General features: G+C 42.2%; 1 protein-coding gene across 4 annotated transcripts in view; it reads right to left on the bottom strand.

Annotated features, from left to right (window-relative positions):
* LOC115205385 (uncharacterized) overlaps positions 1-25,602 on the bottom strand; it is a 34,951-nt gene that overhangs the window by 8,609 nt on the left and 740 nt on the right. For 2 of the 4 annotated variants that reach the window (XM_029771323.1, XM_029771325.1), the window contains exons 2-3: positions 17,546-17,878; positions 2,910-3,080 (exon numbers count right to left, since the gene is read on the bottom strand). In XM_029771323.1, the coding sequence (XP_029627183.1) occupies positions 2,910-3,080; positions 17,546-17,878 (504 nt within the window). Of the gene's footprint in view, positions 1-2,909; positions 3,081-17,545; positions 17,879-18,323; positions 18,662-25,602 lie in introns of those variants that run through there. The other 2 variants (XM_029771324.1, XM_029771326.1) reach the window with 2 other exon arrangements.

Raw genomic sequence — 25,602 nt, 5'->3', positions numbered from 1 at the left:
TAATCAGCTTCTTGATATGCCAAACTTGTCAAGTGGATGGATTATTTTAGCAATGGAGAAATGCTCACTAACAGGGATGTAAACAAATTTGTGCACAACATTTGAGAGAAATAAGCTTTTTCTAACCTCTTAGTGATCCCTTCACGCGCCAATCCCTTTAGCGGGATCAATTTGACAACATCTGGTGAAATTGCAGAGCGCCAAATTAAAATTAAAATACTATAACTTCTTACGGATCAAATCCCTTTAGCGGGATCGATTTGACAACAGCCAGTGAAAGTGCAGGGCGCCAAATTAAAAACAACAAACATCTCGTAATTAAAATTCCTCAAACATACAAGTATTATACACCATTTTAAAGATAAGATTCTCATTAATCCAACCACAGTGTCCAATTTCAAAAAGGCTTTACAGCGAAAGCACACCAAACGATTATGTTAGGTCAGCACCTAGTCACACAAAAACATACAGCCATTTTCCAGCCAAAGAGAGGAGTCACAAAAAGCAGAAATATAGATAAAATGAATCACTAACCTTTGATGATCTTCATCAGATGGCACTCATAGGACTTCATGTTATACAATACATGTATGTTTTGTTCGATAAAGTTCATATTTATATCCAAAAATCTCAGTTTACATTGACGCGTTATGTTCAGTAATGTTTTGCTTCCAAAACATCTGGTGACTTTGCAGAGAGCCACATCAATTTACAGAAATACTTATCATAAACTTTGATAAAATATACAAGTGTTATGCACAGAATTAAAGATACACTTCTCCTTAATGCAACCGCTCTGTCAGATTTCAAAGAATCTTCACGGCGAAAGCACACTTTGCAATAATCTGAGTACAGCACTCAGACACCAAAATAAGCTATACAGATACCCGCCATGTTGTGCAGTCAACAGAAGTCAGAAATAGCGTTATAAATATACACTTACCTTTGATGATCTTCCTCGGAATGCACTCCCAGGAATCCCAGTTCCACAATAAATGTTTGTTTTGTTCGATAAAGTTAATCTTTATGTCCAAATACCTCCATTTTGTTCGCCGTTAGGTTCACTATTCCAAATGCAAGGCGCATGCTTACTAAGTCCAGACGAAAAGTCAAAAACGTTATACTACAGTTTGTAGAAACATGTCAAACGATGTATAGAATCAATCTTTAGGATGTTTTTATCATAAATTTTCAATAAAATTCCAACCGGACAATTCCTTTCTCTTTAGGAATGAAGATGAACTCAGCTCGCTCCCTAGGCCGCGCACGTGACTGAGCTCATGCCTTTTTCTCAGACACCTGGTTCCATTAGCTCTTATTCTCTCCCCATTCACAGTAGAATCCTGAAATAACGTTCTAAAGACTGTTGACATTTAGTGGAAGCCTTAGGAAGTGCAATATGACCACACAGACACTGTATATTGGATAGGGAATCACTTGAAAAACTACAAGCCTCAGATTTCCCACTTCCTGGTTGGATTTTTCTCAGGTTTTCACATGCCATATGAGTTATGTTATACTCACAGACATCATTCAAACAGTTTTAGAAACTTCAGAGTGTTTTCTATCTAAATCTACTAATAATATGCATATCCTAGCTTCTGGGCCTGAGTAGCAGGCAGTTTACTCTGGGCACGCTTTTCATCCGGACGTGAAAATACTGCCCCCTATCCCAAAGAGGATAAATATTTAACTTTCATAAAATCACAAGTGCAATACATCAAAATAAAGCTTAACTTCTTGTTAATCCCGCCAAGGTGTCAGAATTCAAAAAGGCTTTATGGCGAAAGCAGACCATGCTATTATCTGAGGACAGCACCCCGCATACAAACACATGAAAATGAGATTTCAACCAGCCAGGTGCGACACAAAAGTCAGAAATAACGATATAATTCATGCCTTACCTTTGAAGATCTTCTTCTGTTGGCACTCTAAAATGTCCTAGAAACATAATAAATGGTCCTTTTGTTCGATACATTCCTTCTTTATATCCCCAAAATGTCAATTTATTTGGCGCATTTGATTCAGAAATACACCGGTTTCAACTCGCCCAACATGCCTACAAAGTATCTAATAAGTTACCTGTAAACTTGGTCCAAACATTTCAAACAACTTTCCTAATCCAAACTTAGGTACCCTAAAACGTAAATAATCGATCAAATTTAAGACAGGATAAACTGGGTTCAATACCGGATGAAAACAAAGTGAAGCGAGTTCCAGGTCGCACGCACCAGAAGACTTGAGTCCCTCTGAGTGACACATGGAACGAACAGGAATACTTCTTCATTTCTCAAAAGAAAAACATCAACCAATTTCTAAAGACTGTTGACATCTAGTGGAAGCCATAGAAACTGCAAGCATATTTATATTTCTTACCATAGAAATCTAAGGGAAAACCGCAAAAAAACAATTCCCTGGCTGGATTGTGCTCGGGGTTTTGCCTGCCAAATCAGTTCTGCTATACTCACAGACATTATTCAAACAGTTTTAGAAACGTCAGAGTGTTTTCTATCCAAATCTACTAATGCTGTGCATATCCTAGCTTCTGGGCCTGAGTAGCAGGCAGTTTACTTTGGGCATGCTTTTCATCCGGGCTTGAAAATACTGCCCCCTAGCCCAAAGAGGTTTTAAGAATGGAACATTTCTGGGATATTTTATTTCAGCTCATGAAATGAATAACACTTTACATGTTGAGTTCATATTTTTGTTCAGTATAGTTGGTTGAGTTCACAGTTGGTTTTGGTATTTTAACCTGCGTGTCTGGTGAGGATAGACAAAATCAATATGGGCACCATTGGAGACAGTTTGGTCTGAGACCGATTCACTGTCCCCTCCCAAATTTCATCTGTGAGGGACAACTAATCAGCAAATGAATAAAATCTGTTAAAAAATTACTATATCCAACTTACCAATAGCACCAGCGGTTACTTGACAGTGGAACTGGTTTACGGTTGGATTGTTGATATCATTTTTGACTGTATTGGCAGTTGTAGCCTCAACACGCTGGGGATCGTCAGTGGCATTCACCCACCCTGATATCTTTGTCCCGGTGGATAACGTACAGTTAACATATATGAGCCCTGTAGGCAAAATAAACAGTCACAAATCTGTGTTGAAAAGTGGTGAATCCCATGCTGCTTCTCCTAAAGGTCTATTGATGATTATGACAATGATGATGATGTTGATAATAATCATGTGTAATGTTTTGATAATATATCTGCTAAACTAAACAAAGACAGAATTGGATATTTGAACCATAACTCATATTCTATCTTAATATATAAGGGAGATGGACTTGACAGGATATGGTTTGACCATGCATGAAAATATTGGTGGGGCACACTCAATTAACAAAACGCATATGCATCGAAACCAGTACACATTGGCTACACATTCAATGCACTAATAACCAATCTCAGAAATGAGTTTTGAGCCACACACAAACATAACATTTGGGTTATGATCAGTTTATGGCAACTTCCCATATCTTTAGCTCTTATTGCACAAAAGACCACGGTAGTTGAGCATACTTTTATAGAGTGAACTATCTAGTAACCTGTCTGCAAAATTGTGACACTGCTTGCATCTGCGTGCCTGTTAATACAAGGTCCTGGTTAACAATATGCAATTTTTTCAACTGACGTTATTCCCTCACTTCATCTATATATTGTGGCAAAGAAGGGGGTCGAGTGATAAATGGCAGATATGTGAGGGCAGAACTAATAAACGGGCTCTGCCCGATCACTAAAATGGCCACCCCGATCAGAACTACAGATCACAAAATGGCCGACTGCCAAAACTACAATTCCCAGAAGCAAGGGGAACCCTCAGAAGGTGGAGCCGACCCACAGATAAAAGGTCAAGAAAAACCAGGAAGAGAGAGAGAGGGCGGGAAGGATCTATGAACCATAGAGAGAGAGACATTCTACATTGGCTGGATTTACCGTGTACGAGCTGGACTGTTTTGGACTTACCTGTTGGCGTTTAGACCTGGACCTACCGAGAACCAGATTTGTGTACCGAACCCTGCTATCCTTGACCTTACCTGCGGCCTGGGTGGACCAGGACAGAATAACAAACATACAGGTACTGTCATGTTCGAAAGAACTTTAATTCTGGGCTGACTTTGGTGACAGTTTCTCACTTAATTTGTGACAAACGCTCCTAGCTTACACACACACACACATATATATATATATATATATATATATATATATATATACACACATTGATCATCCTTGATGTGTTTCTACAACTTGATTGGAGTCCACCTGTGGTAAATTCAATTGATTGGAAATGATTTGGAAAGCCACACACCTGTCTATATAAGGACCCACAGTTCAAATCAAATCAAACCGAATTGTGTTAGTCATATACACGTGTTCAGTATATTCTATTGCGGGTGTAGCGAAATACTTGTGTTTCTAGCTCCAACGGTGCAGTAATATCTAACAAGTAATATCTAACAATTTCACAACAATACATACAAATCTAAAGTAATGAATGGAATTAAGAATATATAAACATTTGGAAGAGCAATGTCAGAGCATCATAGACTAAGATACAGTAGAATAGAATACAGTATAAACGTATGAGATTAGTAATGCAAAATACACTGCTCAAAAAAATAAATGGAACACTTAAACAACACAATGTAACTCCAAGTCAATCACACTTCTGTGAAATCAAACTGTCCACTTTGGAAGCAACACTGATTGACAATAAATTTCACATGCTGTTGTGCAAATGGAATAGACAACAGGTGGAAATTATAGGCAATTAGCAAGACACCCCCAATAAAGGAGTGGTTCTGCAGGTGGGGACCACAGACCACTTCTCAGTTCCTATGCTTCCTGGCTGATGTTTTGGTCACTTTTGAATGCTGGTGGTGCTTTCACTCTAGTGGTAGCATGAGACGGAGTCTACAACCCACACAAGTGGCTCAGGTAGTGCAGCTCATCCAGGATGGCACATCAATGCGAGCTGTGGCAAGAAGGTTTGCTGTGTCTGTCAGCGTAGTGTCCAGAGCGAGGAGGCGCTACCAGGAGACAGGCCAGCACATCAGGAGACATGGAGGAGGCCGTAGGAGGGCAACAACCCAGCAGCAGGACCGCTACCTCCGCCTTTGTGCAAGGAAGAGCAGGAGAAGCACTGCCAGAGCCCTGCAAAATGACCTCCAGCAGGCCACAAATGTGCATGTGTCTGCTCAAACAGTCAGAAACAGACTCCATGAGGGTGGTATGAGGGCCCGACATCCACAGGTGGGGGTTGTGCTTACAGCCCAACACCGTGCAGGACGTTTGGCATTTGCCAGAGAACACCAAGATTGGCAAATTCGCCACTGGCACCCTGTGCTCTTCACAGATGAAAGCAGGTTCACACTGAACACGTGACAGACGTGACAGAGTCTGGAGACGCCGTGTAGAACGTTCTGCTGCCTGCAACATCCTCCAGCATGACCGGTTTGGCGGTGGGTTAGTCATGGTGTGGGGTGCCATTTCTTTGGGGGGCCACACAGCCCTCCATGTGCTCGCCAGAGGTAGCCTGACTGCCATTAGGTACCGAGATGAGATCCTCAGACCCCTTGTGAGACCATATGCTGGTGCGGTTGGCCCTGGGTTCCTCCTAATGCAAGACAATGCTAGACCTCATGTGGCTGGAGTGTGTCAGCAGTTCCTGCAAGAGGAAGGCATTGATGCTATGGACTGGCCCGCCCGTTCCCCAGACCTGAATCCAATTGAGCACATCTGGGACATCATGTCTCTCTCCATCCACCAACGCCACGTTGCACCACAGACTGTCCAGGAGTTGGTGGATGCTTTAGTCCAGGTCTGGGAGGAGATCCCTCAGGAGACCATCCGCCACCTCATCAGGAGCATGCCCAGGCATTGTAGGGAGGTCATACAGGCACGTGGAGGCCACACACACTACTGAGCCTCATTTTGACTTGTTTTAAGGACATTACATGAAAGTTGGATCAGCCTGTAGTGTGGTTTTCCACTTTAATTTTGAGTGTGACTCCAAATCCAGACCTCCATGGGTTGATAAATTGGATTTCCATTGATTATTTTTGTGATTTTTGTCAGCACATTCAACTATGTAAAGAAAAAAGTATTTAATAATATTATTTCTTTCATTCAGATCTAGGATGTGTTGTTTAAGTGTTCCCTTTATTTTTTTGAGCAGTATATATATATATATATATATATATATATATATATATATATATAAAATACGGAATTCTAATTTGAGCAGCAGCAGCTGAAAAATGAGCTCTTACAAATATTGAAATTTACATGGTTTTTAGAGTGAAGTACATCGGAAAAAATCAAAAGAAAACTGCAAGACTGAATAGGAGAAAAAACAAGAAACAAACAAAGAAGATAGGCTTTTGAAAAAAGTTACTATTTTTCATAAAATTGTAGTTATCTTAGCTAGCTGAATTGTTTACCAGTTGCTAAGCAGTTGCTAAGCAGTTGCTAGGGACTCTTTTGGAAGAAGCTAGCTAGCTAACGAAGAATAACAAAGAATATCTAGTTAACAGAAGAAAAGAAAGAGAAAATCAGGACAGAAGAAAAAGGATATCAAAGTGAAACAGTTCTCTAAAGACACGAGATAATAATACAAGAAACAACACTTCTGTAGCTTGTCAACTATGTGTCTGTCTATCCCTGTTCTCTCCCCTCTGCACAGGCCATACAAACGCTTCACACCACGTGGCCGCTGCCACTCTAACCTGGTGGTCCCAGCGCGCACGACCCACGTGGAGTTCCAGGTCTCCGGCAACCTCTGGAACTGCCGGTCTGCGGCCAACAAGGCTGAGTTCATCTCAGCCTATGCTACCCTCCAGTCCCTAGACTTCCTGGCGCTGACGGAAACATGGATTACCACAGATAACACTGCTACTCCTACTGCTCTCTCCTCGTCTGCCCACGTGTTCTCGCATACCCCTAGAGCATCGAGCCAGCGGGGTGGTGGCACTGGAATCCTCATCTCTCCCAAGTGGACATTCTTTCTCCCCTGACCCATCTGTCTATCTCCTCATTTGAATTCCATGCTGTCACAGTTACCAGCCCTTTCAAGCTTAACATCCTTATCATTTATCGCCCTCCAGGTTCCCTTGGAGAGTTCATCAATGAGCTTGATGCCTTGATAAGTTCCTTTCCTGAGGATGGCTCACCTCTCACAGTTCTGGGTGACTTTAACCTCCCCACGTCTACCTTTGACTCATTCCTCTCTGCCTCCTTCTTTCCACTCCTCTCCTCTTTTGACCTCACCCTTTCACCTTCCCCCCCTACTCACAAGGCAGGCAATACGCTTGACATCATCTTTACTAGATGCTGTTCTTCCACTAATCTCATTGCAACTCCCCTCCAAATCTCCGACCACTACCTTGTATCCTTTTCCCTCTCGCTCTCATCCAACACTTCTCACTCTGCCCCTACTCGGATGGTATTGCGCCGTCCCAACCTTCGCTCTCTCTCTCCCGCTACTCTCTCCTCTTCCATCCTATCATCTCTTCCCTCTGCTCAAACCTTCTCCAACCTATCTCCTGATTCTGCCTCCTCAACCCTCCTCTCCTCCCTTTCTGCATCCTTTGATTTTCTCTGTCCCCTATCCTCCAGGCCGGCTCGGTCCTCCCCTCCTGCTCCGTGGCTCGACGACTCACTGCGAGCTCACAGAACAGGGCTCCGGGCAGCCGAGTGGAAATGGAGGAAAACTCGCCTCCCTGCGGACCTGGCATCCTTTCACTCCCTCCTCTCTACATTCTCCTCTTCTGTCTCTGCTGCTAAAGCCACTTTCTACCACTTTAAATTCCAAGCATCTGCCTCTAACCCTAGGAAGCTCTTTGCTACCTTCTCCTCCCTCCTGAATCCTCCTCCCCCCCCCCCCCCCCTCCTCCCTCTCTGCGGATGACTTCGTCAACCATTTTGAAAAGAAGGTTGACGATATCCGATCCTCGTTTGCTAAGTCAAACGACACCGCTGGTCCTGCTCACACTGCCCTACCCTGTGCTTTGACCTCTTTCTCCCCTCTCTCTCCAGATGAAATCTCGCGTCTTGTGAAGGCCGGCCGCCCAACAACCTGCCCACTTGACCCTATCCCCTCCTCTCTTCTCCAGACCATTTCCGGAGACCTTCTCCCCTACCTCACCTCGCTCATCAACTCATCCTTGACCGCTGGCTACGTCCCTTCCGTCTTCAAGAGAGCGAGAGTTGCAACCCTTCTGAAAAAACCTACACTCGATCCCTCCCATGTCAACAACTACAGACCAGTATCCCTTTCTTTTCTCTCCAAAACTCTTGAACGTGCCGTTCTTGGCCAGCTCTCCTGCTATCTCTCTCAAAATGTACTTCTTGATCCTAATCAGTCAGGTTTCAAGACTGGGCATTCAACTGAGACTGCTCTTCTCTGTGTCACGGAGGCTCTCCGCACTGCTAAAGCTAACTCTCTCTCCTCTGCTCTCATCCTTCTAGACCTATCTGCTGCCTTTGATACTGTGAACCATCAGATCCTCCTCTCCACCCTCTCCGAGTTGGGCATCTCCGGCGCGGCCCACGTTTGGATTGCGTCCTACCTGACAGGTCGCTCCTACCAGGTGGCGTGGCGAGAATCTGTCTCCGCACCACGCGCTCTCACCACTGGTGTCCCCCAGGGCTCTGTTCTAGGCCCTCTCCTATTCTCGCTATACACCAAGTCACTTGGCTCTGTCATATCCTCACATGGTCTCTCCTATCATTGCTATGCAGACGACACACAATTAATCTTCTCCTTTCCCCCTTCTGATAACCAGGCGGCGAATCGCATCTCTGCATATCTAGCAGACATATCAGTGTGGATGACGGATCACCACCTCAAGCTGAACCTTGGCAAGACGGAGCTGCTCTTCCTCCCGGGGAAGGACTGCCCGTTCCATGATCTCGCCATCACGGTTGACAACTCCCTTGTGTCCTCCTCCCAGAGTGCTAAGAACCTTGGCGTGATCCTGGACAACACCCTGTCGTTCTCCACTAACATCAAGGCGGTGACCTGATCCTGTAGGTTCATGCTCTACAACATTCGCAGAGTACGACCCTGCCTCACACAGGAAGCGACGCAGGTCCTAATCCAGGCACTTGTCATCTCCCGTCTGGATTACTGCAACTCGCTGTTGGCTGGGCTCCCTGCCTGTGCCATTAAACCCCTACAACTCATCCAGAATGCCGCAGCCCGTCTGGTGTTCAACCTTCCCAAGTTCTCTCACGTCACCCCGCTCCTCCGCTCTCTCCACTGGCTTCCAGTTGAAGCTCGCATCCGCTACAAGACCATGGTGCTTGCCTACGGAGCTGTGAGGGGAACGGCACCTCCATACCTTCAGGCTCTGATCAGGCCCTACACCCAAAAAAGGGCACTGCGTTCATCCACCTCTGGCCTGCTGGCCCCCCTACCTCTGAGGAAGCACGGTTCCCGCTCAGCCCAGTCCAAACTGTTCGCTGCTCTGGCACCCCAATGGTGGAACAAGCTCCCCTCACGACGCCAGGACAGCGGAGTCAATCACCACCTTCCGGAGACACCTGAAACCCCACCTCTTTAAGGAATACCTGGGATAGGATAAAGTAATCCTTCTAACCCCCCCTTAAAAGATTTAGATGCACTATTGTAAAGTGGTTGTTCCACTGGATATCATAAGGTGAATGCACCAATTTGTAAGTCGCTCTGGATAAGAGCGTCTGCTAAATGACTTAAATGTAATGTAAATATAAACATTATTAAAGTGACTAGTGTTCCATTATTAAAGTGGCCAGTGACTTCAAGTCTATGCATATATGGCAGCACCCTCTAATGTGATAGTGATGACTATTTAACAGTCTGATGGCCTTGAGATAGAAGCTGTTTTCAGTCTCTCGTTCGTATCTTTGATGTACCTGTACTGACCTCGTCTTCTGGAGAATAGCACAGGCAGTGGCTCGGGTGGTTGTTGTCCTTCATGATCTTTTTGGCCTTCCTATGATATCGGGTGCTGTAGTTGTCCTGGAGGGCAGGTAGTTTCCCCCCGGTGATGTGTTGGGCAGACCGCAACACCCTTTGGAGAGCCCTGCGGTTGCGGGTGGTGCAATTGCTGTACCAGGCAGTGACACAGCCCAACAAGATGCTCTCATTTGTGCATCTGTCAAAGTTTGTGAAGGTTTTAGGTGTCAAGCCAAATTTCATCAGCCTCCTGTGGCTGGTTTTCCCATTGTAGTCCGTGATTGTCTGTAGACCCTGCCATATGCGTCTCATGTCTGAGCCGTTGAATTGCTACTCCACTTTGTCTCTATACTGACATTTTGCCTGTTTGATTGTCTTACAGACGAATACACTGATACAGTTACTGACTTTACCAGGAAGTGTATAGGAGATGTTGTACCTATACACTTCCTGATAAACTTAGTCACTGTATCAGTGTATTCGTCAATGTTATTCTTGGAGGCTATCATCCGGAACATATCCCAGTCCGCGTGATCAAAACAATCTTGAAGCGAGGATTCTGATTGGTAACACCAGCGTTGAATAGTTCTTAGCACGGGTACTTCCTGTTTGAGTTTCTGCCAATAGGAAGGGAAGAGCAAAATGGAGTCGTGATCAGATTTGCTGAAGGGAGGGCGGGGGAATGCCTTGTAGGCATCCCGGAAGTTGGAGTAGCAGTGTCGAGTGTTTTAGCAGCGCAAGTACTACAGTCAATGTGTTGATAGAACTTTGGTAGTGTTTTCCTCAAATTTACTTTGTTAAAATCCCCAGCTACAATAAATGTGGCCTCGGGATATGTGGTTTCCAGTGAAGTTATTTGAGGGCCGTCGTGGTATTGGCTTGAGGGGGAATATACACGGCTGTGACTATAACCGAAGTGAATTCTTTTGGGAGGTAATACTGTCAGAATTTGATTGTGAGGTATTCTAGGTCGGGTGAACAAAAGGACTTGAGTTCCTGTGTGTTATCACAAACACACCATGAGTAGTTAATCATGAAACATACACCCCTGCCCTTCTTCCTGGAGAGATATGTATTCCTGTCTGAGCGATGAACTGAGAACCCAACTGTCTGTACAGACTCAGACAGTATATCCCGAGAGAGCCATGTTTCCGTGAAACAGAGGATGTTACAATCCCTGATGGAAGGAAATCCTCGCCCTGAGCTCATCAACTTTAATATCCAGAGACTGAACATTAGCAAGTAATATGGTCGGAAGCGGTGGGTGGTGTGCGTGCCTCCTGAGTCAGACTAGAAGTCCACTCCGAATACCTCTTCTCCGCCAGCAGTGTTTTGGATCAGCTTCTGGAATCAGTTCAATTGCCCTGTGTGGTGCGAACAAAAGATCAAATTTGTGAAAGTCGTATTCCTGGTCGTAATGCTGGTGAGTTACCGCCACTCTGATATCCAAAAGTTCTTCCTGGCTGTATGTAATAACACAAAAAAAATTCTGGGCTAATCATGTAAGAAATAACACATAAAAAACAAAATACTGCAAAGTTGCCTAGGGACAAATAGCACGGCTGCCCAATCTATTGGTGCCATTTTCCGTGGTGTTCAGTGGTTGACAGTGTATGTCAGAGCAAAAACCAAGCCAGGAGGTGGAAGGAATTGTCCGTAGAGCTCCGAGACAGAATTGTGTCAAGGCACAGATCTGGGGAAGGGTACCAAAAAATGTCTGCAGCATTTAAGGTCCCCAAGAACACAGTGTCCTCCATTGTTCTTAAATGGAAGAAGTTTGGAACCACCAAGACTCTTCCTAGAGCTGGCTGCCCGGCCAAACTGAGCAATTAGGGGAGGACCTTGCTCAGGGAGGTGACCAAGTACCCGATTGTCACTCTGGTAGAGCCGCAGAGTTCATCTGTGGAGATGGGAAGGACAACCTTCTCTGCAGCACTCCACCAATCAGGCCCTTATGGTAGAGTGGCCAGATGGAGGCCACTCCTGAGTTTTCCAAAAGGCACCTAAATGACTCTCAGACCATGAGAAACAAGATTCTCCGCTGATGAAACGAAGATTGAACTCTTAGGCCTGAATGCCAAGCGTCACATCTGGAGGAAACCTGGCACCATCCCTACAGTGAAGCATAGCGGAGGCAGCATCATGTTTTGTGGGTGTTTTTCAGTGGAAAGGACTGGTAGACTAGTCAGGATTGAGGGAAAGATGAACAGAGCAAAGTACAGAGAGATCCTTGATGAAAACCTGCTCCAGAGTGATCAAGACCTCAGACTGGAGTGAAGGTTCACCTTCCAACAGGACAATGGCCCTAAGCACAGAGCCAAGACAACGCAGGAGTGGCTTCGGTCTCTGAATGTCCTTGAGTGGCCCGGCCAGAGGCCAGACTTGATCCCGATCGAACATCTCTGGAGAGATCTGAAAATAGCTGTGCGGTGACGCTCCCCATCCAACCTGACAGAGCTTGAGAGGATCTGCAGAGAAGAATGGGAGAAACTCCCCAAATACAGGTGGGCCACGCTGGTAGCGTCATACTCAAGAACACTTGAAGCTGTAATCGCTGCCAAAGGTGCTTCAACAAAGTACTGAATAAAGGATCTGAATATTTATGTAAATGTAATATTTCAGTGTTTTATTTTGAATACATTCAATTTTCTTAAAACCTGTTTTTGCTTTGTCATTATGGGGAATTGTGTGTAGATTGATAAGGAAAAATAACAATTGAATCAATTTTACAATAAGACGAACATAACAAAATGTGGAAAAAGTCAAGGGGTCGGAATACTTTCCGAATGCACTGTGTGGGTGTGTGTGTGCGTGCGTGCATGTGCGTGCGTGTGTGTGTAGACATCATGGACAGTATGTGAATAGAATATTTAGTATATCTGTAGAATACGTTGGATAGAATAGTACATTTCCAGTAATAGTTGAATGGGATGGCTGTGTGGTCCTCCCACTACTTGGGAAACCATACAGTCTATTAGGCTACTGATTAAATAAATAATGATGAAATTCACATAGTGGTAAAAGTGCACGGTGATGAGCTTGATGCTGCTATCCAGTAAATATCGAGGGTCATATTCTGGTGACATGATTATCGATGCTTGGCTGCCGTTTGACAAATAAAAACATTCTAGCTCTTATCCATAATAATCTCATCATGTAGACGAACTAACCTACCCGCACAGCCTACCCGCACCGTATCTGCCAGCTATTGGCTAGAATGCACGTGCCAAGACCAGAGTAGCCACATTTGTTATTTAACGCAACAGTTTTTGTGATTAAACTATTGGTAGAGTTTAAAATACAATGGAAACACATTGAACTTTTGATTTTTATTCGGGACATGAAAACCTAAGCTAAAAGTACATGTTGTGTGCACTTTGTCATCACGCACTGATTTTTATCCGCAACAACTCTGTTTTGTGGAAAAACCACTGGTGGGAAAATGTTACACATTTTAGAATATTCGCATGAAAATCTGTCAACAACTGGACAGAAATCTAGCTAATGACACTTATTCAGATAATAATTTGTTATAATATTGGACTGTAGACAAGCTTTTGTTATTATTTCAGAGGCTAAAAACAATGTCTATCAAAAACACCTTAAAGCAGAGGGTTGATGAAAAACAAATTACTCAGTATGTACTCCACCATATCTCTAATAGTGTAACAACTGGAAAACAAATGTGTCAGCATTTCAGGTCCGTCATTGCAGAAGGTACACTTGACAGCAATGTATATAAACCTTGACACCATTGTGTTGGAGGGGTACATATCTTGCAGAATCTTTAGGTGCACCTATTTTATCCTCTAGAAATACAAAACGTAAAGGGACAAAGCCAAGCCTTTAACCATTGAATGTCTGACAGCTGTTAAATTCCAAAAGGATTTCCCTGTTTCCTTGTTCTTTTTATGAAAATTATTATCTTATGTGTTTATTTGTACACTTGGGACTTTTGATATCAATACCATTAATAAATAGACTGGGTTCTATTCTAAGTATACCTTAAAATTAGATTTTTCATTAGCTGAGAAATACCTGAGGGAATAGCATTAACCACAGAACGATATTCCTTGTGTGTAACTAGGGAAGGCTTTGACTCTTATTAACACTAGAACCCCATAGGCCGACGGCCACTAACGGCCCCCCAAAAAACCTACAAAAAAAGCTAAGCTCATTTGTCAGAATTTTTTAATCACAAACAGAACACTATTTAGAGCCTTTTTTCCCCACACCCATTCCTAACCTACAGCCAAGACAATATGCTGTAGGACAGGCGCTAATGCGTCTCTCTCTCCTCACTGAATGAACGACAAATGGACGAATGGGTGATAATTGTGCACCTTACTTCACAATTTAATTTAAATTAGGACTAACTGAATGACAAGGAGGGTCAAGAGGTTGATTTAATTTAGAACGACGAGTTTGTGCTATACCTATTTGTCAGTGTTGGCGCTCATGTCAAAAATTTGACTGCGTACCTTTTTACTTTGTAAAAATAACCTGTTTTGGGACTGTTTTCTTTACTATAACTCTACTACTAATCAAACGTATTTTAAGAGAACAAAAAAATGCTACATGTTGCAGTAGGCCTTCATAATAATGCAAAACATATCCTTGACTCTATCCAGCTGCCAGCCCACTGAATGAATGGCAAATGGATGGAATGGGCGATAACTGTACAAGTTACTTCACAATCGAATTTAAATTAGGCCTAACTGAATGATGAGGGTGAAGAGGTTGATTTAATTTGGAACAATATTAGTGTAATGGTGAGTTTGTGTTAAGCCTATTTATCAGCATTGGCACTCATGTTAATAATTTGACCGTGTGCCTTGATACTATTCTCCTTTACGTTTTACTTTGTAATAATAAGCTGTTACAGGACTATTGTATTTACTGTAGCTCTATTACTAATGTAGTGTAAGGGAAACGAAATCATGACCACTAACGCAGCATAATTGCTCTGGCTACTCAGCAAACACTAGTAACGTAATACATGTGACATTTAAATATGTTTTTCTGTCATCAATGGATGAATGTGCGATAAAAACCAGATAGAAACTGATAATGGTACATGTTACTTCAGTTAACTTTTGGTTAGCCGCTGATGTTGAAACCAAGTACGTGCTCAATGGCTTCCCATATCAGGGTAAAGATGAAACCAGGTCAGCCGGTGAGCGAATGTCTGAGACTGTGGTTTTGAGACTAATGGAGCCTTACATGTGCAAAGGCAGAAATGTGACCATGGACAACTTCTTCAGTTTCCCTGGCAGACAAGTTGATTGCAAAGAAAACTAGCCTGCTAGGAACAGTGAACAAACAAAGGTGGGAGCTGCCCCCCTCTGCGCAGAACAACATACCAGCAGAGCTGTACTCCACATCAGTGATGGAGAGTGGTAAAGCAACACTCACGGTGTACCGATATAAAATAAATAAGTGTTTGCATTCTCAGCGCCATGCATACCACTGGATCTGGCATGTGAGCTTCGTGAGCCGCCAAGCAGACCGAAACGGCAGCAGGTCCTGCTTTACCTCTTCCCCAAGCACCACAGCTCCCACACGGAAAAATAAAACACAATGTTAAGTTGGCAGGTGCACACGAAACAAGGGCCATGAAAACTGTGTGCAGTGCAACCGATTTGTTTGTAGGGCTTGCTCACACAAAGCCCCGAAGCTGTGTGCTGACTGTGGACCCGAAGCCCAAAGAGAAGACGGGATTGATTCTCATGTGTAAAGGCACAATACAGTGTCCATTGTAATCAACAAATGATTGTTTTTATATATTGTCATAAATATATTTACACAAATATTTCTTTATGCAATTATTCCTTTACAAGTGTTAATGCACGGGTGAATTTGTTTAGGATTACAGCAAATCATTTCACCTGCGCACCTGGCTGGTTATTTTATTATTATTATTATTATCCTCTTTTGCATTTCTTCTTTGTCAAAAGAACCTGTAACTGGACTTTATTAATTACTATAACTCTATTACTAATGGAATCTACAAATAAAGTTGGTCAAATGGATTACACTAATGGCTTTAATGTAAGGGAAACTAAAACAGGCTATAGGCCTATGTTTTTTCTAGGACTTTGTAGAATTATACAAAACATATCCTTGACTCTGGCTAAACAAATAACTATTGTTGTTATTTTTTATTGATATATTCCCATGAATGTTTAGTCATGCAATTAATCCTTTACAATAGTTAATGTCCTATTTATCAAGCATTTATTTATCAAGCATTGTTGATATGCATCTGAAGCATATGCTAAAGTAGACCCCCCCAACGTTCTCTAGGGGGTGCTGATAAACTGAAGGGACTTTGGCAACGTTCTCTAGTGGGTACTAACAGGCTGAAAGGCCAGGCGGTTCCAGTGTGAATTACTTCGTAACTTAACATTTGGCCACCACTATCAAACATGTCACCTACAAATATTATACTTTTCTCTGTCCAATTTTGCATAAAAATTATTTAGTTTTTAATAGTGATATTTCCATTATTTCACAGACTAGCTTTAAGAGGTGAAAAGTCATGCACAAAAATCATGTCCATGCCATAAGGGCTTGCTGATAGAAAAATATATATGTTGTAATTACAAGACAACAAAAATTGTAAACTCCCAATTTTCTTAAATATATTATGAAGAATAAAAACGATAAAGTCTCTGGAGGTGTTGTGCCTTTTTTTCAACCACTTAATCTTAAAGGTATTATTCATATCCACAAAATCCAATAACTGAAAACCTCTTTCTGCCCTAGTCACAGAGAGCAGAGATGATGTTTGTTTTTCCATACAACATTGGTAAATGAGTTGTTCATCTCCTTACATGTGGATTCATGTACAAAAAGAAATAGAACTGAATAAACAAACCTAGAGACACCATCAGCCTTCGTAAATAGAACCCTTACTAAAATGGATGTTTTGCTGGCTAGCTCTCCCAGCTGTTGCTGCAATGAAGTATATATATATTGCTGTGACATGGAATAATAGAACTGCTTGCAAATCACCTGCACTTGATGCATCTCCACTGTGACCATGGTGATTTCAATATTGTTTGTTTAAATCGATCAATAGTAGAGGACTTTCAGGACCATGCATTGTCATGTTGCACTGCAGTTAATCAGGAGATGAAGGCGTTGTTGTGGTATAGCTGACCCCAATCATTTCTGATTCATTTAGGATTTTAGACAAATATGACAAAGTTGACCAAAACTCTGGACACATTTTTTTAGGAATCACAGTTTTGAGAGAAATATTATTTAAAGTCAGAGAGGGCTATTGTAAGAAACTACATGAGCTCCTTTAATTAACAGTTATTGTATTTTTTCTCCAGTTTTTAGAATTTTAAACACTTTTTGGGGGAGTTTGAAATGGTGAAACTTTGCTCTAGACAAGGGCATTTCCTGGCACAGAGCCCACATGGAAATGAAAAATATTGAAAATATTTGACCTTTTAAAATTCCCTAAATGTATTTTTTAGGCTCAAATAATGAAATCAATAAAATTAAATAAAAAAAGTTTCCCTCCCAGACAAGGATTGCCCAACTTTCAAGTATCCCTATATAGTCAAGAGGGTTAGCTATTTACCTTCAATGAATAGGTGTAGTCTTCTGTTGGCCAATGAACTTCCATTAGAATGAAATGTTTCCAAGAGGTATTCATCAGAATCCGTCCTTTCTGTGTTATCCATCCTAAATGTCCTGTTGTTCATGAAGAACTCTGATCTAGTTTTAATGGAGTCAGCGATTATCATTTTGTTTCTTCTCATTCGGAGTATCTCTGTTGGTACACCAGTGGGATCTTTTTTAAATGTGAGTTCAGATACTGTGGTATCAGTCAGCTGGAGATAGACAGTTCCTCCCAGAGCTCCATAACAATGACATCCATCCTCCCTAGCATCACAGGAGGAGGTCAACATGCCTGAGGACAAAGTTGAACATTGTGTCACAATTCTGACACAACTGGTATAAGTGGGTAAAGTGAAAATATGTCACAACTATGACTGAACTGGATAGCTTTTTTGTAATCTAATTTTCTGACACTGAGTTGCCAATAACTTCAAAGATGACTTCTACAATGAGTGGGATACAGCAGAAAACAGTATTGAAACATTCAGATGGAGCTGTCTCAGGTTTAGCAGGAATATGCATATCTTTTATCATCAATATAGTTTCCAGACACCAATTATGCTGTTGCAATGATAAGGACACACAAGCAATCAAATGTTATACTCAGATATGGTTGGAATGGAAAACCTCTCTATAAGTCTCTGCATCCCTCCTGTCTCCATATAGCCATAGTCTTCAGTCTGAAAATAGTAGGCTCTTGCATAATGAGCTACGGCACAAATAAAGACGTAACTTACCATGAGACACTCCTGCTATCATCACCAACAATCCAAAAACAGCCTCCATGTCTCTCTCTTCAATCCCTAATTCAATTAACTGACTTCAAATGAGCCCCAAAAAGACGTTTCCTTTACTGTTGTCCACAAGTCTAGCAATGCAAGTCAAACTGAGAAAAAGCTGCAACTGAAACCTCTCTTGATGTGTTGTCTTCCTCGTTCTAGAATGAACAGTTCTTATCCAGCAGTTCTTATATTAGCTAGCCCCCCTTTCTCTGACAAAAAGGTGCGGAAACACAAGGTTGCTATTTAACTTCCTTATTTTGATAAAACAATGATACATTTGTCTCTAGACAAGAAGTCTTCAAATTTAGTTATCAAATCCAGAGCAAATACTATCATATTCAAATACACAGTAGGCGAGACTGAGGAACAAAGTAGCACAAGGCACAAAGTAACAACACAGTAACTCAGATTAGAAATGACGCAGAAAGCTGTTACTCAATCTGTTAATGCTTGGTTAGTGTATCTACATAACTAGGACGTTTTGCTTAAATACATAAATAATGTTTCGTTTTATTGACAATAAAAACATTTTCAGGCTGAATTCTAAATATTCTTGCCTACTCTCTTTCTTGATTATTGACCTCCAGCTCATTCCCCATGTATTTAATCATATCAGTTTTACAGTGGAACATTCCCCATGTATTTAATCATATATCAGTTTTACAGTGGAACATTCCCCATGTATCTAATCATGTATCAGTTTTACAGTGGAACATTCCCCATGTATTTAATCATGTATCAGTTTTACAGTGGAACATTCCCCATGTATCTAATCATATATAAGTTTTACAGTGGAACATTCCCCATGTATCTAATCATATATCCTTTTTACAGTGGAACATTCCCCATGTATCTAATCCTACAGTGTCTTCGGAAAGTATTCAGACCCTGTGACACCTTTGGCCGTGATTACAGCCGAGAGTCTTCTTGGGTATGATGCTACAAGCTTGGCACACCTGTATTTGGGCAGTTTCTCCCCATTCTTCTCTGCAGATCCTCCCAAACTCTGTCAGGTTGGATGGGGAGCGTTGATGCACAGCTATATTCAGGTCTCTCCAGAGATGTACAATCAGGTTCAAGTCTAGGCTCTAGCTGGGCCACTCAAGGACATTCAGAGACTTGAACCAAAGCCACTCTTGCGTTGTCTTGGCTGTGTGTGCAGGGTTGTTGTCCTGTTGGAAGGTGAACCTTCGCCCCAGTCTGATGCCCTGAGCACTCTGGTGCAAGTTTTCATTAAGAATCTCTCTGTACTTTGCTCCATTCATCTTTGCCTCGATCCTGACTAGTCTCTCAGTCCCTGCCGCTGAAAAACATCCCCACAGCATGATGCTGCCACCACCATGCTTCACCATAGGGATGATGCCAGGTTTCCTCCAGACGTGAAGCTTGGCATTCAGGACAAAGATTTTTATCTTGGTTTCATCAGACCAGAGACTCTTGTTGTAGGTGCCTTTCGGCAAACTCCAAGTGGGCTGTCATGTGCCTTTTACTGAGAAGTGGCTTCCGTCTGGCCACTCTACCATAAAGGCCTGGTTGGTGGAGTGCTGCAGAGATGGTTGTCCTTATGGAAGGTTCTCCCATCTCCACAAAGGAACTCTAGATGTCTGTCAGAGTGACCATTGGGGTATTGGTCACCTCCCTGACCAAGGCCCTTCTCCCCCGATTGCTCAGTTTGGACAGGTGGCCAGCTCTAGGAAGAGTCTTGGTGTTTCCAAACTTCTTTCATTTAAGAATGATGGAGGCCACTGTGTTCTTGGGGACCTTCAATGCTGCAGATATTTTTTGGAACCCTTCCCCAGATCTGTGCCTCGACACAATCCTGTCTCGGAGCTCTAGGTCCCCACATTCTTTTGACCTCATGGCTTGGTTTTTGTTCTGACATGCACTGTCAACTTTGGGACCTTATATAGACAGGTATGTGCCTTTCAAAATCATGTCAAATCAATTGAACTTACCACAGGTGGACTCCAGTCAAGTTGTAGAAACATCTCAAGGATGATCAATGGAAACAGGATTGCACCTGAGCTCAATTTCGAGTCTCATAGCAAAAGGTCTGAATATTTATTTAAATAAAGTATTTCTGTTTTTGAAAAAGCTGTTTTTGCTTTTGTCATTATGTGGTATTGTGTGTAGATTGCTGAGGAGTTTTTATTTATTTAATCGATTTTAGAATAAGGCTGTAACGTAACTAAATGTGGAAAAAGTCAAGGGGTCTGAATACTTTCCGAAAGCACTGTACATCCATTTTCTCAGTTAGAAGAGATCTTTTGATTGGTGTAGTTGATGACAATAATTATTGTTGTATTTTCTGAAAAGACTTAGGTTGAACTCAGATTTGTAATGGGGTAAATTGTAACATTTGTTAAAATTAACCCTTTACCTAAAATGTACCTAAGGGTATTTAATATGGCATTTAGACACATTCACATAATGATATAACATTTCACATTTTTACATCAAGTTTGCTAGTACAACTAAGATAACACCTTATAAAAATACATTACTTTTGCCTAAAAGAGGAAATGAAAACATGTTTTGTCAATTTGGGGTATTTCATCTAAATATCAGTTTTAACCCAGAATGTTTTCAACCAGCCCTCATTCATACCATTGAAGATGTAACAATTAACCCCGTGAGAAACACAAGAAACAACTTCCACAACTGTCGGTTGAATTATAATCATTACAGTGGGTAATGGTAGATAAAATATGTATGTTGTGTGTATAAAAATATGAATTCAACTCAAATATTATTTTCATACTAAGAAAAAGTATAAAACTGTTACTTTGTTCCCCGGGCTCCCCTACAATACAAAAAGCTATCACACAACAGTACAAATATTCTTTCACTTTTACTATAATTGAAGTGTTAAAATGCTAAAGAGCCTTTCCAAATCATTACATTTACATTTTAGTCATTTAGCAGAAGCAAAAAAATAACAAAATAAAAATAACCCAAAATGTGCAACAGCATTTCATATCATACTGATCGAGAAATCTTTTGAAACATGTTTTTGAAGTGCACTGTATCTTCCAGTTTTGTGTGAATATCACACCAAATGTAGTGGGGCATCAGGGGCATCATACACATTTAAAGTTCAAAGCAATAATGACATAGTTGTTATGTTGAAAAATGTCTTCATATAAAAACATATTACATTCATATTTATTGGCAAGTTAAAATGCAGTCATTCATCTGTTATCCTGATGAAAGGTTTTGTTCATTCTGATGCCTCAACTAGCCTACTACCTAGCTCTACCTTTTTTATATTGTAAGGATTCTGCTAGATGTATGGACTCTATGGTTGCTGCAGAGTCCATACATCTTATTGCCAGGGTTACAGGTTCAAGCATTGTGAATGATGTGATTCACATCCTCTCTCCAGAACATAATTGCATACGTGAGCCCACTTGCAACAACACTTTGGTAGAACAAACATGCAGAGTAGTTGTATTGCATTGTATCTATGGAACAAAGTAAATGTAAACAAGTTTGGGTTTCTTGAAAAGGGCATTTTCTCTCCATTGCAGTTTCTTATCAATAACCACTCTGCTTGGCCTCCTAATGAGTGCACAACCTCTATCTCATCTCAGTTATAAGTTACCACAAGTTTGATCATTCTGAAGGCTGAGGTCCATTTAATTCTGGGTCAGAAAATGTGAGATGGGTGAAATCAGTTATTTTATGACAGTCAGATCCTAGTCTCTCAAGCCAGACGGCTTGCTTCTGCAATCTTTGAATCTGTTGCCTACAGGCTTACAATCAGGGACGGACTACCGCATTTTCGGCCACGGGGGAAATCAACTAACTTCCTGCATTTCAACACGTTGCAATGGGGGCAGTGATATTTTTAGCTGTTTTATAGCTCATCTCACGCTTTTGTTCACACTTTGCCATGAGGATGAGAGAAAATGTTGCAGTTTTAAAGCCAATTTTTTGCAACTGTACCCGTTGCTATCATATGCTATCTGGGGTCCCTCGACTTCCAGGGGGCCCCCAACCCACGTGCCCTGCGTACCCCGTTCGGTAATCCAGCCCTAATTATGATGCTCTAAGGTCGGGATATCCAAGACTAGTCAGATCCTAGGTGAACACACATCTGTACTGTAGCCTCATTGATAGTAACTATGGTAACATTATGGTTGAGGTGATTGCTGTGTTCTAACCTGTGGTGCTGGACTTCTCCTTCTCCTCCGAATACAGCAGGCTACCAGCATCACTACTATAAAATATCTGCATTCACTGGTCCTAATACTCGTCCTTTAAGCTTGTTGCCTGTGTTAAGTAAATGATTGTATCTGTTCAAATCAATGATTATTTATCATGTAATGGTCTGATAACGGGTTTCCAGCATGCATACAAAGAAGGGCATTCTACGAGTACGGCCTTAGCACAAATGACAGATGATTGGTTAAAGAGTATGGATGACAGGAAGTTAGTTGGTGCAGTGTTGCTGGATTTCAGTGCTGCTTTTGATGTAATTGATCATGAACTGTTACTAGGAAACCTCAAATGTTATGGTTTTAAGTCTGCAGCTCTATCCTGGATGGAAAGCTATCTATCCAGGAGAAGGTAAAAAGTGTTATTTAATGGTAGCTTTTAAAATAGTAAAGATATACACTGTGGTGTTCCTCAAGGAAGTTACCTAGGCCCACTTCTCCACTCTATCTTTACTAATGATTTACCTTCAGTAATGAACAAAGCAAGTGTGGTCATGTATGCTGATGACTCTACAATGTATAGTGCAGCATCAGAATGTAATGAGCTAACAGATGTACTGAGCAGTGAACTAAGAATGGTGTCTGAGTGGGTTGATATGAACAAATAGCTGTTGAACATTTGTAAAACTAAATGTATTGTATTTGGTTCAAGATTTATGCTTGCCGATGATCCCCAATTGAATGTGCCGATGAATAGAATGCATGTAGAGCAAGTGAAAAAAACAAAACTACTAGGCGTCATGTTGGACGCAGCTTTATCATGGTCAGAACACATATAATATTGTTATTAAGATGGGTAAGGGAATTGCTGTCACAAGAAAATGTTCAGAGTATGTAACATCTAGCGCACTGAGTAAGATGATTCAATCCCTGGTTCTATCACACTTAGAGTACTGTCTGGTTATATAGTAATCTGCAGCAAAGAAGGATATAAAAAGCTCCAAATGGCTCAAAACAGGGCTGCCAGATTATCTCTTTATTGCTCTATTATCCAAATGCATCAGAATCTCTCATGGCTTCACGTTAAAAACAAATTACTATGTAGTTTTCTGATTTCTTTAGGAATGTTATATTTTTCAAAAAAACACAGTATTTTTAAGTCCAATTAGTACATACTAGCAACCACCAAACCAGACAGGCAAATTCAGGGCAGCTTAAACAACTCAAGCCAAGGACAAATCGCCCTAAATCTATAGTTTTATATAAAGCCATAGCTGAATGGATCTTTTTACCAATCCATATTTCTCAGGCAAAAAGTAAATCCACCTTCAAGAAAAAAAAAATACATCTAATGTGACAGACCATATGACTGGACAGCAAATAGAAAGCATCAAGTGAATGTTATGTGTTTCCTGTCAGGTATTTTATTTATCTGTATTGTCTACTTGTTGAGTGTTTGTGAAGTCTTGATTGTGGTTGTTTGTAATGTCTTGTTAATTGGTGTTGGACCTCGGGAAGATTAGCTTATGGTGTTAGCTAATGGTGATCCTAATAGAAATTACTAGGATACTACCAGCTGAACCTGACCCCAAGATGAGCACCATGGGTAGACCTGGTCCTAGGTAGATGAGAGTTAACATGGTGGAGAGATGAGCATATTAATGGTAATACACACTACCTATATTTATAGCTGATGCAGGACCCTAACTGAATTTAGGCGACTGTTACCAGGCAACAACACCCATAGAGTTCCCACTGGGAACAACACATCATTTCAACTTGGACTTTTGGGTAATATTTGTGAGACGTTGATAGATGAGATTAGAACCTATATTCACTCACTCAAAAAGACAGACACAAATTTGTTGAATTCCCAATGTGTTATCACTATGCTTTCAACCATCTAAAAGAACAACTAAATTCCAATAGAAAAATAATGTTAAATTTAACTCTCTCTCCTCTGCTCTCATCCTTCTAGACCTATCTGCTGCCTTTGATACTGTGAACCATCAGATCCTCCTCCACACCCTCTCCGAGTTGGGCATCTCCGGCGCGGCTCACTCTAGGATTGCGTCCTACCTGACAGGTCGCTCCTACCAGGTGGCGTGGCGAGAATCCGTCTCCGCACCACGTGCTCTCACCACTGGTGTCCCCCAGGGCTCAGTTCTAGGCCTAGGCCCTCTCCTATTCTCGCAAGTCACTTGGCTTTGTCATATCCTCACATGGTCTCTCCTATCATTGCTACGCAGACGACACACAATTAATCTTCTCTTTCCCCCTTCTGATAACCAGGTGGCGAATCACATCTCTGCATGTCTGGCAGACATATCAGTGTGGATGACGGATCACCACCTCAAGCTGAACCTCGGCAAGATGGAGCTGCTCTTCCTTCCGGGGGAAGGACTGCCCGTTCCATGATCTCGCCTCCACGGTTGACAACTCCATTGTGTCCTCCTCCCAGAGTGCTAAGAGCCTTGGCGTGACCCTGGACAACACCCTGTCGTTCTCCGCTAACATCAAGGCGGTGACCCGATCCTGTAGGTTCATGCTCTACAACATTCGCAGAGTACGACCCTGCCTTACACAGGAAGCGGCGCAGGTCCTAATCCAGGCACTTGTCATCTCCCGTCTGGATTACTGCAACTCGCTGTTGGCGGGGCTCCCTGCCTGTGCCATCAAACCCCTACAACTCATCCAGAACGCCGCAGCCCGACTGGTGTTCAACCTTCCCAAGTTCTCTCACATCACCCCGCTCCTCCGCACACTCCACTGGCTTCCAGTTGAAGCTCGCATCTGCTACAAGACCATGGTGCTTGCCTACGGAGCTGTGAGGGGAACGGCACCTCCGTACCTTCAGGCTCTGATCAGTCCCTACACCGAAACAAGGGCACTGCGTTCATCCACCTCTGGCCTGCTGGCCCCCCTACCTCTGCGGAAGCACAGTTCCCGCTCAGCCCAGTCAAAACTGTTCGCTGCTCTGGCACCCCAATGGTGGAACAAGCTCCCTCACGACGTCAGGACAGCGGAGTCAATCACCACCTTCCGGAGACACCTGAAACCCCACCTCTTTAAGG

Source organism: Salmo trutta, chromosome 13 (genome assembly GCF_901001165.1).
Source record: "Salmo trutta chromosome 13, fSalTru1.1, whole genome shotgun sequence".
Taxonomy (NCBI): domain Eukaryota; kingdom Metazoa; phylum Chordata; class Actinopteri; order Salmoniformes; family Salmonidae; genus Salmo; species Salmo trutta.
Note: the sequence above shows the minus strand (reverse complement) of the source record. Positions and strands in the feature narration are given on the sequence as shown.